General features: G+C 40.1%; 1 protein-coding gene across 2 annotated transcripts in view; it reads left to right on the top strand.

Moving 5' to 3' along the window:
• HID1 (HID1 domain containing) overlaps nucleotides 1–17,932 on the top strand; it is a 67,045-nt gene that overhangs the window by 15,033 nt on the left and 34,080 nt on the right. For both annotated transcript variants that reach the window (XM_070739962.1, XM_070739963.1), the window contains exons 3-7: nucleotides 989–1,159; nucleotides 8,253–8,363; nucleotides 13,192–13,298; nucleotides 14,327–14,443; nucleotides 15,953–16,175. In XM_070739962.1, coding sequence (XP_070596063.1) covers nucleotides 989–1,159; nucleotides 8,253–8,363; nucleotides 13,192–13,298; nucleotides 14,327–14,443; nucleotides 15,953–16,175 — 729 coding nt within the window. The remainder of the gene's footprint in view (nucleotides 1–988; nucleotides 1,160–8,252; nucleotides 8,364–13,191; nucleotides 13,299–14,326; nucleotides 14,444–15,952; nucleotides 16,176–17,932) is intronic.

Raw genomic sequence — 17,932 nt, forward strand, 5'->3', positions numbered from 1 at the left:
GCTTCCTGTTTCAAATCCAGATTGGGTGGCCTAAGCATTTAGTTAATTTAATGAGGGATTGTCTAATATGTATTTCCTAAGCAAAAATGGGAACTAAAAAAATCAATCATTGTTAATGTAAATTAGATTTAGCTGTATTTTTTTCCCTTCACATATGCCTTCAGTTTCTTCATATTTTTTGCATTTCTCAAAGGTAATTAGCTTCAATAATATTTAAATATTCAGCTACCAAACATGGTAATACAGTTTCCAAACAATGTGTACAAAGCTCATGTTACAGGAAAGTGTATTTTCTTTCATGTTTACCATAATTTGAACTAGGGAATCAATTGATTTGACTAACTTTATATGCCTGGTGGAAATTTAGAGTTTTTGTACCTATCTGCAGAATTATATTGCTACAAACATGCCTTATACAGAAGCAGTATTTCTTAGAGAACAGATTACTTTAAAATAATTGTGTGGGAAATTATTTATTGCACTAGGCAACCTGTTTCTGAAAAGCACTGATATTAAAAGCATCTCAAATATATATCTCTAAACAGATATCTATGCTGATAAGATTGTCTCCGATTTCTAAAAGCTCCCCTTTGCTTTTTTTCTCTCACATTTAAATTATATGTGGACCAATATGTTGCATCTACAAAGTGATAAGAGGTCCTTTAAAGAATCTTCACAGTAATTTTCCTAGAGTAGGCTAGAAAATGAGGTTTTGATGTCATAACGTAACTCTTAGAATTCTAACACTCTCACACATTCAAGCATATGCAATCTCACATGAATCAATTTGCTGCAATCTGAGCGAGTGTCTTCTTATGATAGATTTTCAGAGTATGTCCAAAAGGCATTAGCAACAATATAAAATGATCGCCTATTCATTGTGGGATTACACCTTTAGTTGATAATTTTGAAACCTGAGGTATAAGGCAAAAATTGTTACCCACATACCAATAGTTCATGTCCTTTGCTTTATTCTAATTCACCCCAGGCAGTGGAAAAACTAGTGCAGGGAGCGGAAAGTGGCTGTCACTCTGAGAAAGAAAAGCAGATTGTCCTGAATTGCAGCCGTCTCTTGACCCGCATCCTACCGTATATATTTGAAGACCCTGATTGGAGAGGTTTCTTCTGGTCAACAGTTCCAGGGGCAGGGCGAGGAGGGGTATGTATTTATTAAATTGCATTATTCCTTTTCTGGAGAGAGGAGGACGATGCAGAAGCCAGACCTTTTAATTAATCAAAGGGCGTTAAAAGGAATTTAAATTCCTTATCTGCTGGATTATGTTTATTCATACTGAGGAACTCTTATCAGCCTTGGGCATATTTGCCCTGTGTAATATGTCTTGCTCCAATCCTTTTAGGTTTCTATCTTTTAGAAAAATGCTGCCACATCCTTGCCCGGGAGATGGACTGAGATTCATGAATGGAAGGTTGATGAATGAACAGTCTTTTTTTATTGCGGGGTTTTGGTAGTACTATTAAAATTGAATTTCCACCCATGGGAATGTCAAGAGAGGTAGCAAAAAGTAACCAAAGTACAAATGAAGCCTGGACTATTTTAAAGTTAATCCTCCAAACAGGACTAAGAGGGAAGAAAATGAAATGAACAAACACAGATTTTAAACTAGAAAAACACTGTAAGCATATAAGTGACCAAACATTTAATTATTCAGGAGTTATTTTGATTTTCAGTCATGAAGGCAGTTTCTGCAAGCGATGTGGTATGCTAAGAGCACGGCAAGACTCAAAAGGCGCTTTGGTCAACCACTAGGAGAAAGGAAACTCTGACTGCAAACCTCCACTGCCTTGTGGCCATATCCATCATTGGAAAAGGCTTCAGGAGGAAACCTTGAGGCAAAATACGGAGCTAGAGTCCCAGAAGCAGTTTGTGACTATGTACAGCCACGTTCTGATAACTCCTGAGACGTAGCTGGAACCAATCGTATTGGCCTTTGCCATTCCATTGGATTATTTCAGAGACATGAGGATGGTGGTGGTTGGATCTGCTGCTTGGGTAACAGTCTATCCTCCATACTAACCTATCCAGGCTTCATGCTCTGGGGAGTCCTGAGCATGATACCATGGTTTTTCGAGACTGAAGGAAACTTCAGATCGTGCAGAATGCAGCTGCGAGAGCTATCATGGGCTTTCCTAAATATGCCCATGTCACACCAATACTCCGCAGTCTGCATTGGTTGCCGATCAGTTTCCGGTCACAATTCAAAGTGTTGGTTATGACCTATAAAGCCCTTCATGGCACTGGACCAGAATATCTCCGGGACCGCCTTCTGCCGCATGAATCCCAGCGACCATTTAGGTCCCACAGAGTTGGCCTTCTCCGGGTCCCGTCAACTAAACAATGTCGTTTGGCGGGACCCAGGGGAAGAGCCTTCTCTGTGTCGGCCCCGACCCTTTGGAACCAACTCCCCCCAGATATCAGAGTTGCCCCCACCCTCCTAGCCTTTCGTAAGCTCCTTAAAACCCACCTCTGTCGTCAGGCATGGGGGAATTTACATGTTCCCTCCCCCTAGGCATGGTATGCTAGTATGTATGATTGGTTTTAATTTGTGGTGTTTTTTAAATTAACTTAAATATTAGATTTGTTTTACATTGTATTGTTATTGCTGTGAGCCGCCCCGAGTCTGCGGAGAGGGGCAGCATACAAATCTGATTAAACTAAACTAAACTAAACTAAACTAAACAATGCAATTTTATTTAATTGATTTTTTTGATTTTAAAAAAAAATAGTTTTTATTGAATTATTTACATTAAAAACACAACATAGAAAAAAATGCAGACAAACAAAACAAAACAAAACAAACAAACAAAATATCTAATGATTAATTATTTCTACATATCCATCAAGCACATCTTAGACTATTTTTTTTATTTTTTAATGCTGCCCTTCTCCTTAGACTCAAGGCGGCTTACAATATGTTAGCAATAGCGCTTTTTAACAGAGCCAGCATATTGCCCCCACAATCCGGGTCCTCATTTTACCCACCTTGGAAAGATGGAAGGCTGAGTCAACCTTGAGCCAGTGATGAGATTTGAACCGCTGACCTGCAGATCTAGGAGTCAGGTTTAGTGGCCTGCAGTACTGCACTCTACCCACTGCGCCACCTCACATTTTTGATTTTCAGTAACAGTGTCAAATAGTAAACACTTTTAATATTTTCTAAGTCATACATAGAGAGGACCAAAGAATCCGTGGGTCAGTAGTTCTAATGGTTCAGTCCATTTACTGTACATACATTGTGAGATGAAAAAATATTTTCACAGTATGTAAAATATTTTCCTATCATACGTTCATTTACTAAACTTTGTTCTGTCACGATTCTGCCTTTCTCTTGAACTGGTATATTTTGTGGAATCAAGGTCCAACACTGTGTACCTGTAACTAACCTTTTATGTATATCTCCCTGCATGTTTTCATATTTATTCTTGAGTATCCAGAATATATTCATTCTACGCCATTGCCTTTCATTGTTGTTCCCGGTACAGCAATTGAAAGAGCTGTTTTACCGCACATGAATTTTAATAACTGTTGTTATAGTTGCCGCACATGCTTGGCATATATCCCATTATAAGCTTGTCTATCGTGCTGTATATCCCTTCTGTATCTTCTCTGCTTGGCTTCCTATCCACATACTGTATCTTGTGTAAATTGTGTGAGAACTGATATTGATGATAGTAGTGTTTTGTGAACAAAGTACATGCGCATGGTATGTAGATTCACATAGAGAGTATGGTTATTGAAGCATCAGGAACAGGCAGGGGTGGGCAGCAGGTAGGACGGGGTGGAACCCAGTTCCACCAGCGGAAATGAAGTTGCGTGCTCAGCTCCAGCTGATTGGCGGCTGTCACTTCTTGGATTACTGGTCTCGGTTCGGCTCTCCTTCCCCCCCCTGTTGTTGCAGCTGCGTTTGCGCTCCTTGCTTTTTTCCTCTTTCCTCCTTCCTGGCCTCGGATGAGCTTCCCTCTGCCTGGCTCCCCTCCAGCCTCACGCAACCACCTCCTGTGTGGGTGGAAGGCGTGGGTGGAAGCAGTGTGGGCAGCATTTATGCTTCTGGCAGCACCCGTTCGCCTAGCTACCCAGCCTGAGGCAGGGGGCAGACCCAGGAAGGAGAGCGCCGGAAACACGAAGCAAATTGTCACCCCAGCGATCGACACTGGTAAGATTGTAAGTCGAGGACTTAATAGTTCACTTGAACAATGATGAACTTTCAAGACACTCCCACCTGGTCACATGGCTGGCAAGCCACACCCACCCAGTCATATGACCATTAAGCCACACCCACAAAATAAGCCACACCCACAGTGTGGCAGTAAAAGTTTTGGATGCCCATTACTGGGCAGGGGTTGCCATTTCTGCCACTACCGGTGTGATGCGTGCGCAGCTCCGGGTGACCGGTGAGCGTGTGCATGCGCCACAGTGAGATTTTGCTTCTGCACATGCGCAAGAAGCAAAAACTTGTGGGAGGACGTGCACGCAAGCAAGATTTTGGCAATTTTTTGCATGCGGAATGATTTAATTATTTTTCAAAGATGTTTTAATCCATTTTTAAAAATCCATCTTTGGATCATTTGGTTACTAGATAAATAAAAATGTTCATAGTTACTCTTTTGAATGCTTCTGGCAGTAATTAAGAAGCGTGCTGTCATTTGGAACCACCTGTATGAATATTTTTTTTCTCCTAGTTCCATGTTTCTCCCATTTCCTGCCAAAGAATGTGACCGGAATTCAAATCATGGTTCAAATATAATCATTCAGATACTTTCAATATGTGTCAGGATGCATATACCACACCTCCATTCATACTTGTGATATGATTTCTCAGTTATATTTTTTCTTAATTTTGAAATAGTTTGATCAAATCAGTCAAATTTTCCTTACGAGGATGTAACACAAGTATCAATTTCAATCCTCATAATTCTGTACTGAAACAGAAAATGTGAGCAGACAGGGTTTTTAAAATAAAAGCAAACAATCATTAATGAATATGAAAATAGAACAGAACTTTGATTCTTGTTCATTTGCAATTTGCCCTGACTACAGGCTATGACTTATGTACCTGCATTGGCTGCCAGCTCACTGGATTTTTCCTGCATCCTATTCTGCCTTGGAATCACTCAAACATATGCAGCTTATTTAAGTGTGTTACATTGTAAAACATTTTAAATAATTAATCTAGCAGGTGGCAACCTCCAGCTGTCCTTGCTGATCTCAAAAGCTAAGCAGGATCAACCCTGGTTAGTATACAGAGAGGGAGTAGCTTGGGAATCGTAGAATTGTAGATCAATTTGGGAAATATGACAACACCTCCCCCTGAAATACCACCCCCCCCCCTGCAAAAATGACAGTGGTAAAACATTTCCATAATGCGATTATATCCTCTTGCATAGATGATCCAATTACTATGCTAAGTTCAACTTGAGAGCATCTGTATTATTTGACTAAATATTATAATTCTGGAAACACATGAAAATGTTTGATATTTAGAGTTGGAAGGGACCATGTAGATAATCAAGTCCAACCCCCTGCTCAAGCAGGAGACCCTACATCATTTCTGACAGATGGCGGTCCAATCGCTTCTTAAAAGCTTCCTGTGATGAAGCATGCACAAATTCCAAAGGCAAACTGTTCCATTGGTTGATTGTTCTCACTGTCAGAAAATTACTCCTTATTTCCAGGTTGAATCTCTCCTTAGTCAGTTTCAATCTATTATTCCTTGTCTGGCTTTCAGGTGCTTTAGAAAAATAGGTTGACCTCCTTCTCTCCTTGACAACCCCTTATTTATAAAATAAAAGAATAGAATAGAATTCTTTATTGGCCAAGTGTGATTGGACACACAAGGAATTTGTCTTCGGTGCATATGCTCTCAGTTTACATAAAAGAAAATATACATTTGTCAAGAATCATGAGATACAACACTTAATGATTATCATAGGGAACAAATAAGCAATCAGGAAATAATATAAATCAATGTACATAACAGTTCATCAAAATGAATTGTATCAGGTTGGACTGCCAATAGCAGGATCCCCAGTTAAACCTCTTGATCTGGATCAACTGACTATGAATTTGGTCTGCTGAATCCTTACAACACTTTGAAAAAAAAATTATTCTCTCCACCTATTATTTTTGAAACTTTTTTGTAATTAGTTTTATAGAATTCTTTATTGGCCAAGTGTGACTGGACACACAAGGAATTTGTCTTGATGTACATGCTCTCAGTGTACATAAAAGAAAAGATACATTTGTCAAGAATCATAAGGTACAACACTTAATAATTGTCATAGGGTACAAATAAGCAATCAAACCATACTAAGAAACAATCACTATAAATCGTAAAGATACAAACAAATTAGTCATACAGTCATAAGTCATAAGTGGGAGGAGATGGGTAATAGGAACCATGAGAAAACTAATAGTAATGCAGACTTAGTGAATAATTTGACAGTGTTGAGGGAATTATTTGTTTAGCAGAGTGATGGTGTTTGGGAAGAAACTGTTCTTGTGTCTAGTTGTCTTGGTGTGCAGTGCTCTGGTGTTTTTGGGTTTTTTTGAGGGTAGGAATTGAAACAATTTATGTCCAGGATGCAAGGGGTCCGTAAATATTTTCACTGCCCTCTTTTTGAACTGTGCAGTATGCAGGTCCTCAAGGGAAGGCAGGTTGGCAGCAATTGTTTTTTCTGCAGTTCTGATTATCCTCTGAAGTCTGTGTCGGTCTTGTTGGGTTGCAGAACCAAACCAGACAGTTATAGAGGTGCAGATGACAAACTCAATGATTCCTCTCTAGTTCTATTGAGCTGAGCAAAAGTTAAAAGTGTACAATAATTTTAGTGTTTTCTGTTCATTTTACTGAGCTGGAAAAATTACAATCAGTAATCAATCAGTGCTGTATAGCTTTTTTCCTGTGGGGTAAGGCTTTGTTTTAAATATCCTCATTATTGATGGAGTCATAAAATGATTGCTTTAGTTAACTGATTCATGCTTTTAACCTTTAAGAGTCTAAGGCTCCTTTTTCTTTTTCTAATTTGAAAGCTAAATGAAAGTATCTGCAGTTGATTATTCTTTAATGTCTTGCGACTGTTTTCTGCATTTGAAGCACTTTTATTAGATGTTCTGATGTGACACTATATAATGTCAGACCAATACAGGTTATTATTATAATCCACTCTGCCTGCTGTGAGTGAAAGGCTTTGTGTCTATGTCATGCACAAGCTGATACAGCCTGGTTGTCAGCGATAAGAGCCTGTCATTTCCCCCCCCAGCACAGGATGGGGGCAGGAATATGAGATCCGGGATAAGTATGGAGTGGTGACGTGGCTCTATGGTTCCCTTGGAAACTGTTGTAAATGTGGAGTGAAGCGTCAGCATTGAGACAAAAAGACTGCGCTTCATTTTAAAGCCTTGAAGCACTCAGTCAGGGCGCTTTGCAGGAGGATATTTGGGTCTCAGCAAGCCGAGAGCATCTCTCCTATAAGTAATCTCTACTTCTATTGTATATTGGTCATAGGCTGCACCAGAGCAAATGAGGTTACGTGCTTTGCTGGAATTCTGCTCCTACCAAAGATAATGAATCGAAGCCCTCTAAATTGTAGCTGAACGTATCAGACTGCAGTAGTGTTCATAATCGTTAGTTCAGTCTGCTTGAATTTTGCCCTGGGGTAGTGCGTATGGAGATAAACCTTACGGTATCTATAGGGTAATGAAACTTCTGGCTTGTGTAAATGCTATTTTCCATGTGTTATAATACAGGGAGTCCTTGGCTTATACCACTTCGTTTAGTGACTATTGAAAGTTATAATGGCACTGAAAAAATGTGACTTATGATGGTTTTTACAGTTATGACCTTTGCAGCATCCCCATGATTAGGGGATCAAAATTTAGATGCTTGTCGACTAGTTCATACTTACGACTGTTGCTGTGTCCCAAGGTCATGTGATCACCTTTTGAGACAAGCAAAGCCAATGGGGAACCTATTGACTGCAGTGATTCACTTAACAACGGTGGCAAGGAAGGTTATAAAACGAGGAAAAACTCACTTAATGTCTCACTTAACCACAAATGTTGGGCTCAGTTGTGTTCCTAAGTTGAGAACTACCTGTGTGTCATAAAGTATCAGTATCAATACTGGCCTAATAATCATCCAGATTTCCCTAACACCCCCTCCTCCCATTACGGACTGCAATGATATAAGGCCATGTATGAAATATTGTAAATAATGTAACTTATTGTTGATTTATAGGGAGATGAAGATGATGAAAATGCTAGGCCACTGGCTGAGTCACTGCTTCTAGCCATTGCAGATCTTCTCTTCTGTCCAGAATTTACTGTCCAGAGCCATCGAAAAAATGTGGTAAGTCAAACATTGGTGGTTTAGGATCTCGTATGAAAGCCTCAGCTTTTAAGATGTCAGTAGGAGACATTTACTTCTATAATACTTTTTTGTATACAGTCTGTTCTGCTGGTGTGTCCCAACCGCCCATAATTACAGGGTAATTGGTCCAAAAAGACACACACCACACGATAGAAGGAAAACCAAAAGTCTTTATCAACAGAAAAGCAGAAAAAACTCCCTTTTTAAATGTCAAAGGGATTTTCTGATACACACAAGGCACAGGTTAAATGCAATCCAATTTCTCACCCAGTAACTGGGAAATTGAGTCCAATTCCAAAGTCCAGAAAGGCCACACACAGTCTTGAACAGGGAAACAGCAAAGCCACGATCTTGACGAAACGATGAATCAGATAAACTTCCACAAGGCTAAACCAGCACACTGCTTTTTTTTTATCTGTAGCACTAATTACAGCAGTCCCACCCAACCACAGGTGGCCTCACTTATCATCTGTAATAATCCTTCAGTTGTTCTCTCCTATGCATCACTCTACGCATGTATGGGTCCATCATACGTTCTTGTTCAGAATCCAGGGATGATAAGGATGATTGATCTCCTCCTGGGCTGTCTGCCAAACTCCCCTCTTCCCTGCTACTCACACTTCCTTCGTCAGAGGAGCCTTCGTCGGGAGATTCTATCAGCAAAACAGGCCTGTGGCATGTGGCACATTCCTTGGGGCAGGAGCTGGGTCAGAGCCATCCACAACACAGTCCAGTGCATTTGCTGAGCTGTCTGGATTAAGGTGGAATGTTCAGCAAGTGAAATAGTGAGTGCCCTGAGCTATCAACCTTTATCAAAGTTGGAGACCACCTACTATGGGAAACGGAGGAATGGAAAAATTCTGACACATGTGATTCATTTAATGCCATTTTATTTATTCATCAAATTTATATACTTCTTATCTCGTTATGAGCTATGATGGCACAGTGGTTAGAACGCAGTACAGTACTATGGTTATAATGCAGTATTGCAGGCTAATTCTGTTGACTGCCAGTAGTTCAAGTCTGATGGCCTTCAGGTTGACTCAGCTGTCTGTCCGTCTAAGGTTGATAAAATGAGGACCCAGATTGTTGGGGGCAATATGCTGACTCTGTAAACTACTTAGAAAGGGTTGTAAAACATTGTGAAATGGTATATAAGTCTAAGTGCTATTGCTATTATCGAAGTGTTTTCTGGGTGGTTTGCAGATAAAAACTATAAAATCTATATGCTGCTGCATTCTGCACATATCTTTTAATGGTAACCCCCTGTAGAGTTCTTTGCAGTAGTCTACACAGGAGATGATCAGGGCATGGCTGACTCAGATAATTCTGGAGGCCTGATGGCTTATAACAGGTAACAGGTAACAGAGTTGGAAGGGATCTTGGAGGTCATGTAGTCCAACCCCCTGCTCAGGAAGGAGACCTGTAGTAGGATTTGAATCATTGAACTGCCAATCTTTCTCATTGACAACTCAGTGTCTTAACCACTGAGCCATACCAACTGGGAATCATTGCTCATATTTTTTTTGAAACATACTGAAATTAGGTTTATCTGCTTTTGTAGAAACCTAGAATTTTAAATCAAGAATTGATTTGTAGAACTTTTCGGTTGTTCCAGCAGGAACAAGTATTGGATTCTGCTCCGAGTCCTCGGAGAGGGGCGGCATACAAATCTAATAAATTATTATATTATTATTATTATTGTTGTTGTTGTTGTTGTTGTTGTTCGTACAAGGTACATGACTGTTAGGGTTTGCCATTGTAAACCACCTATTGTAGTCTCTTGTACTATCACTTTATGGCTGGTTCGCCATAAGAGGGCGCCAGTAGAAAATATTTAAAGTGATAGTACAAGAGGCTACAATAGGTAGTTTACAATGGCAAACCCTAACAACCATGTACCTTGTACTAACATTATTATTATTATCCTCATCCTCATCATCCTCATCATCCTCATTATTATTATTATTATTATTATTATTATTATTATTGAAATCAAATCATGAGTGAGGATACCCTTTTTAATAACAGAAAAACCAGTGAATCTCTGGAACAGCCTATTGCTTAATAACAACAAACCAGAACTGTTCAAAATTCTGGCTTAGTCTGAATTTTGTCACTAAGTTTAAGGAGATTTTAGAAAGAAGAGATATTACTGCCATGCAATAGATTTCTAAAATCTTCCTTGCATTGCATCACCTAGAAACGAGTGCAATCCTAAGGAAGATTTTTTTAAAGTACAACTATTATTCAAGGATGAAATTCAACAGGTTCTGGAGAACTGGTAGCGGAAATTTTGAGTAGTTTGGAGAACTGGCAAATACCACCTCTGGCTGGATCCAGAGTGGGAAGGGAAGGGAGATTTTGCAATATCCTTCCCCCAAGGGTGGGGAGGGAAAGGAGATTTTGCAGTATCCTTCCCCTGCCACACCTATCAAGCCACTCCCACAGAACCAGTAGGGAAAAATTTTGAATTTCACCCCTGCTATTATTGCCTATGGATATTATGGATAAGAAGATTGTGAGTTCAGTGCTTGTAGTCTTGGTCTTTGTGAGGAAGTTTACTTGTAAGATTTCTGTTCAGAAGTATAGAAAAGTTGTATAGCAGCAAACCTGTTAAACTGGACTGCAAAATAATGACTCATATATCTCTAGGCCACAGTGTGACTAATTCTGAAACATCAACCTCCACCTTTATATTTGGGTTGAATTTGATGATAGGACCTTCCTGAATATGTCAGGTTTCATTATAATTAGCTAGAAATATTGAAACAATCTGTGGAAACTTATTGTAACTTAGTTTTTGCAGGACAAAATTGATCTCATCATGTATATAAGCATGTAAGTATGAACAATAATCTAGGTGAATTTTCTGTTTATTGTTCTATTTATTTGTTGTAGGCTGCTCACGGTCACTTTTTGTAAGATTGGCAGCCATATAAATTTGATAAATCAATAAATCAATAAATAAGAAGCAATTTCTGAAAATGATTGGAAAGAAAGTACATGAACCAGTGCAGTTTTGAAGGCTTTGATTGTAGTTTGAGCAAAAAGTTGGCCATCCCCTCATCTCTAAGTGCCCTAAATCTGCTGAAGACTGCTACCTTGTTATCTTCTCACAAGGAGTAATTGTTTGGAGCACTTGTGGGCGATCTCAAGTTTTCTCCTCATTTGGAGTGGAATTACAAAGAGCAGGTCTACTTGTTTGCTATTCATTCCGCCACTCTGTTGTTAGTGGAGCCATCCTCACTCTGTCATTTTGGATTTTTGACATTTACTATCATATAATCTGAGTTTCTCCATACGAGATTTTTAATGTGCAACCAGTCAACGAAGCAGTGGAAGTGATGTGCCAGTGCTTGGAGGCTGTTGAGGCCTGGATGGGTGTCAACAAACTCAACCTCAACCCAGACAATACGGAGTGGCTGTGGGTCCTGCCTCCCAAGGACAATTCCATCTGTCCATCCATTACCCTGGGGGGAGAATCATTGACCCCCTCAGAGAGGGTTCGCAACTTGGGCGTCCTCCTCGATCCACAGCTCACATTAGAGAAACACCTTTCAGCTGTGGCGAAGGGGGCGTTCGCCCAGGTTCGCCTGGTGCACCAGTTGCGACCCTATTTGGACCGGGAGTCACTGCTCACAGTCACTCATGCCCTCATCACCTTGAGGCTCGACTACTGTAACGCTCTCTACATGGGGCTACCTTTGAAAAGTGTTCGGAAACTTCAGATCGTGCAGAATGCAGCTGCGAGAGCAATCATGGGCTTTCCTAAATATGCCCATGTTACTCCAACACTCTGTAGTCTGCATTGGTTGCCGATCAGTTTCCGGTCACAATTCAAAGTGTTGGTTATGACCTATAAAGCCCTTCATGGCACCGGACCAGATTACCTCAGGGACCGCCTTCTGCTGCATGAATCCCAGCGACCAGTTAGGTCCCACAGAGTGGGTCTTCTCCGGGTCCCGTCAACCAAACAATATCGTTTGGCGGGACCCAGAGGAAGAGCCTTCTCTGTGGTGGCCCCGACCCTCTGGAACCAACTCCCCCCAGAGATTAGAATTGCCCCCACCCTCCTTGCCTTTTGTAAGCTGCTGCCAGGCATGGGGGAACTAAGATACACTTTCCCCCTAGGCCTTTACAATTTTATGTATGGTATGTTTGTATGTATGATTGGTTTTTTATATAATGGGTTTTTAACTGTTTTTTAGTATTGGATTTTGTTGTACTGTTTTACTACTGTTGTTAGCCGCCCCGAGTCTGCGGAGAGGGGCGGCATACAAATCCAATAAATAATAATAATAATAATAATAATAATAATAATAATAATAATAATAAAATAACCAGTATGCCTCATTCACACAACCCTATAAACTTCTCATGTCTTTCTGTATTTCTTCCACCTTTCTTCTTATTGAAGAAAATCCATTAAGGCCATCTCATATGATTTGAATTATGCTAGAGGTACCCTCTAATCAGGGGTGGGCTACTGCCCGGATGGGGGGAGAACACAGTGGGGTAGTGAAAATGGAGCCCCACCCCAGAGCACCCAATTTGTATGGAAAGACGTTGAAAGAAAATGCAGGGCGTCCTGCATAAGCCACGCCCACAGTGTGGTAGTAAAAATTTTGGTAGCCCTTCCCTGCCTCTAATTCTGTGCCAATGATCATTGTTTTTTTTTTTTTTGACAAGAGTATTGTTTAACAGGAGTATTGAGAGATTTTGTCTAAATCTTCATAGCCCTATTCATACTTTTGCCTGGAAGGTTTGGCTGTATTTGATGTGCTAACTTCATTTTCTTTTCCAGGACACGGCTGAGGATATCCATGCAATTGATAGTTGTGAATACATTTGGGAGGCTGGTGTTGGATTTGCTCATTCACCATCACCCAACTTCAGCCATGATTTAAATAGGTGAGGACATCAGCAAATGACAGATCAGGCAATGAGAGACAGTGATTGGCCCAAAGTCACCCAGCCAGCTTTCATGACTAAGACAAGACTAGAACTCATGATCTCCTGCTATTTAGCCTGGTGCCTCAATCACTAACTTCAAGTCCATCTTCTGGATGATCATCATAGAATATAAAAACCGAGACACTCTTAAATTTATTATAGTGCAGAAATTGCCAGTACTATTACAAATGCCTTATAAATAAATGACTGCACAGTGTGTTGTATTTTACTTCATTGTTAGTTTTCTGTAGCCATTATACCAGGGTTGGGTTGCTTCCGATTCGTCCTAGTTCTTAGAACTGGTAGCATCAATGATGGGAGGCTCTTCCCACCCACCCGTGACACTTCTGCACATGCGCAGAAGTGCGCGTGTGAGTGCGCACGTGAACTAGTAGTAAAGAGTTTTAGAACCCTCTACTGCATTGTACATAAACTCTGATTGGGATGGAGCTAAGCAGAATATCCAGTTGAATAAACTGACTATGATGTTTGAACAACTAGATCCACAGGTGAAGACTTCTATTAGTTGTTTTATTGCACAAGCCTACACACAGGAGTCTTCTCAGGTTGATAATTTGCACCTGGATAAGACTAGATATGGTTCAATGGCATTCAAGGGGGAGGTCAGACTTCACCCTCTTGTGCTCACATTGGAATTCCAGGCTAATTCCCTGTTTGGCTCACCCCTTCCTCTCTCCACCAAGCATGGCCAGTCTCTCTCCAGTACTACAATATTGTAGTAAACATGCTTGCAGTGAATAAGGAAATGTCTTTATGGCTCCTGGAGGCTTAAAGCACTTGAATTATATACTATTTCTTTAAGAAATCCTACTGTAGGAAAGCCTCATTCTAGTTTTAGCACAAATCTTTTAAAACAGTTTAATAAACCTGCTCCTACAAAATAAAGAATAAAACTGTGTCAAAATCTCAGTGAATAATAATGAATACTCTCTCCGACCGAAACTTGTTATTCATCCATTTTTCAGGACGGAGTTACTGAAACTTCTGCTGACTTGTTTCTCGGAGGTCATGTACTTGCCTCCCTCCTCCGATAGCAGCAACACTAATCCCTGGGTCCAGTTCTTCTGTTCTACAGAAAACAGGTGAGAAATAGCAAAATACATGACATGAATGCTTTGAAAAACTTTTGTTTAATCTAAACTGTCTTTTATTAAAAGGATTGTGTATATATGATAGACATTACTCCATTAATCCTTATGCCATCAGTTATCCGTGTTAAGGAGTGCGCAGAGTGATCTCTGAGTTTTCAAAGATATATATACACAGAGGAAACGTGGAGTTCTAGCAGATAGCCAGCTGATAGCCGAGAGATATGAGTAATGGTTCAGTAATATAAATCAGATACATCAAGTGTATAAAATATTATTTACTTTGGCAAATATCTTAGTCAAGAACAGTCCTAGTCATACACAGTTAAATCAGTCAATACATATATAATACTGTAAGTCTTACTTGTTCAGCTTACAAATACTTAAACCAGTATTTAACACACAGTTTTTGCTTCAGCAGTCACATAGTAGAAATAACAGAGATAAAGAATCACGCTTCTGGCTCCCTCTTGTGGCAATCTGTAACACTAACTCTTAAAGCAATAATGTTTCAATACATTTAATCATACATTGTTGGGTTGTTTTATATATTGCCAAACCCAACCAGTTATGTACATAGTCTTAACAATCCCCACCCCCCACCCCCAATTACTTCAGTACATATGTCTTTAAGGCTATGTTTGACTAATTGGATCCAACCAGTGTTTGATCCAAATAGTGGATGGTTTTGGAATACTAGACTACATCCACACAGCTGCTAACCCTCCCATCATAGAGTCAGCAGGAAAGCATGCAACCCCAGATCTTGCTTCCCCCCAGCTCACCCTAGTAGTATACTAAACATTTGTCCTTAAGACAGGAGGCCCTTTAAAATAAGCAGTTTGCAATAATTAGCAAATTATGCAATTTATTATTTTATTTTATTTATTTATTATTTGGATTTGTTTGCCGCCCCTGTCCGAAGACTCACAACAAGTAGAACAAATCATAAATAATCCGACTAGATTTAAAATATTTGAAGATTTAAAAAAACCCATATACTAACAGACACACACACAAGCATACCATGTATAAATTAAACATGCCCAGGGGGAGATGTATGAATGGGCTCTTTTTATTATAAATTGAAGACATTTTTTTTAGGAAGTGGGGTTATTTTTTAAATATGTGACAGTGTCTAATCCTTTTGAAGCTACTCAGCTTCGGAGAGGGGCGGCATACAAATCTAATAAATTATGATTATAATTATGATTATGACTATGACTATGATTATGATTATATGATTATGATTATGATTATATTGGAGAGCAAAATAGGAGGTTTTAATCGTTCTTGTCATTCATATAGCATATTATTTCATTTATTAAAATAACTAAGAATAATGACCTCAAATGCATTTTTCTTTTCACCAATGAATGTTTCTTTGTAGTAAAAACACTATTTAATCACTGCTAATAAAATGAAAGCTTATTCTTTGTTGGAAAGCTTTTAACACTTCAGGTTTCAGATGCACTGTTTTGAGCATGTTGGATCCTCTTCTAGGCATGCCCTTCCACTCTTTACTTCCCTCTTGAATATCGTCTGTGCTTACGATCCTGTGGGTTATGGGATCCCCTATAACCACTTGCTCTTCTCGGACTATCGTGAACCACTGGTGGAGCAGGCTGCTCAAGTCCTTATAGTCACATTGGACTATGACACTTCTACCAGCTCCAGTCCCACAGTAGACGGCACTACCACTGGAACGGTCATGGATGATACCGATGTGAGTTGCTCCCAGATTTAGCTGTGTTTATAATGTGGAGGAGTGGCAGATATGCATATAAAACTTCAATCAGATTTCTTAAAGCAAAGCAGCTTTGAATGGAAGCTTTTAGGGTACATAAGCCACCCTGGAAAGTTGGTACTAAATTCTTAACTCAAATGCTAGCCTTCCATGACACCCAAGAATCCAGATAATTGGCATGGAACATTTGAAGATATTTGGGCTCATATGTGAAAATGGATTTTACGTATCTTTCCCCTTTCATTTTAAGCAAGCATTTATCAAGTACAGGTAGGACCTCAACTGAGTCCAAGGTCTCACTGAGTCTCACTGTGGCTAAGTGAGACATTTGTTAAGTGAATTTTGCTCCATTTTGCAACCTTTCTTGCTGCAGTTGTTAAGTGAATCCCTGTTTCTAAGATAGTGGCAGAGTTGTTAAGTGAATCTGGCTTCCCCATTGACTTTGGTTGTCGGAAGGTTGCAAACGTTGGTCACATAACCCCTTTTGCATAACCGCAGGACACTGCAACCCTCATAAATATAAACCAGTTTCCAAGGGTCCAAAGTTTGATCACTTGAACTCAGAAACACTGCAGCGGTCATAAGTGTGAAGAACGGTCATAAGTCACTTTTTTCAGTGCCGTTTTAACTTTGAATAGTCACTAAACGAACTGTTGCGAGTTGAGGACTATCTGTCTCTTAAAGCAGAGGTCTCAGATTTTGGCAACTTTACGACTTGTGGACTTTAACTCCCAGAATTCCTCAGCCAGCACATGTCTTAAAGCAATGTGGTGGATCTGAAACATTGTCCCTTAAGTGCTTAAAGATGTACATTTGCCTTCTGAATACCTAACCAACTAATGTGAATATTTTTTTTCCCATGAGCGGATTTTTAAATTCAGGCCTTTTCATTCACTGCATTACTAGCATAAATATTTACATTTTCCTGGTTTTCCTTGCTGTACAGTATACTGGAGAGGTATTCATAACACCCATGAATGAAGAGAGATGTGAGCACTTTAGGCATTTGCTTTCTGATAAAAATGAACGAATTCTACACTGTATATTCTTTAAACTAGGAAATATTAGGTCTATGTTTCATTTATTTCATAAAACGATAAGCAACCATTATATCCTAGTGCAGTGATGGCGAACCTTTTTTTTTGCTCGGGTGCCAAAGGAGCAAGCGCAGGGTGTGCGTGCCCACACCCATAATGCCATGCTCTCCCACACATGAACACACAACACCCTGTACTCCCCCCCTCGCCCCCCCCCCCCCCATGCATGTGCACAGGGCTCATTGAAGCCTCTGGAGCCTATGGATGGCAAAAAACAGATTCCAGGTTATTTTCATCCTTCCGGAGGGCAGAGTTGTTTTTGCCTTCCCCAGGCTTCAAGAAAGTCTCTGGAGCCTGTGGATAGTGAAAAATGTATCCAACAGCTCAACTGGAAGTCCGGAAATGAACTTCAGGTTGGACTGTTGGGTCCTTTTTTGCCATCCACAGGGTCTGGATGCTTTCATGAAACCTGGGAAGGCAAAAACTACCACCCTCCTTCCCTCCCGATGGCTGAAAATAATGTGCGTGCTGGAACTGACATAGGACAACACCTCTCATGCCCTCAGGTATGGCTCCGCATGCCACCTGTGGCACCTGTGCCATAGGTTCACCACCATGGTCCTAGTGCTTATCATAATGAAGGCTCTCCAAGTATTGCTGAATTTTATCTCCCAGTACCCTACCATTGATCATCCTGAT

Source organism: Erythrolamprus reginae, chromosome 2, assembly GCF_031021105.1.
Source record: "Erythrolamprus reginae isolate rEryReg1 chromosome 2, rEryReg1.hap1, whole genome shotgun sequence".
NCBI lineage: Eukaryota > Metazoa > Chordata > Lepidosauria > Squamata > Dipsadidae > Erythrolamprus > Erythrolamprus reginae.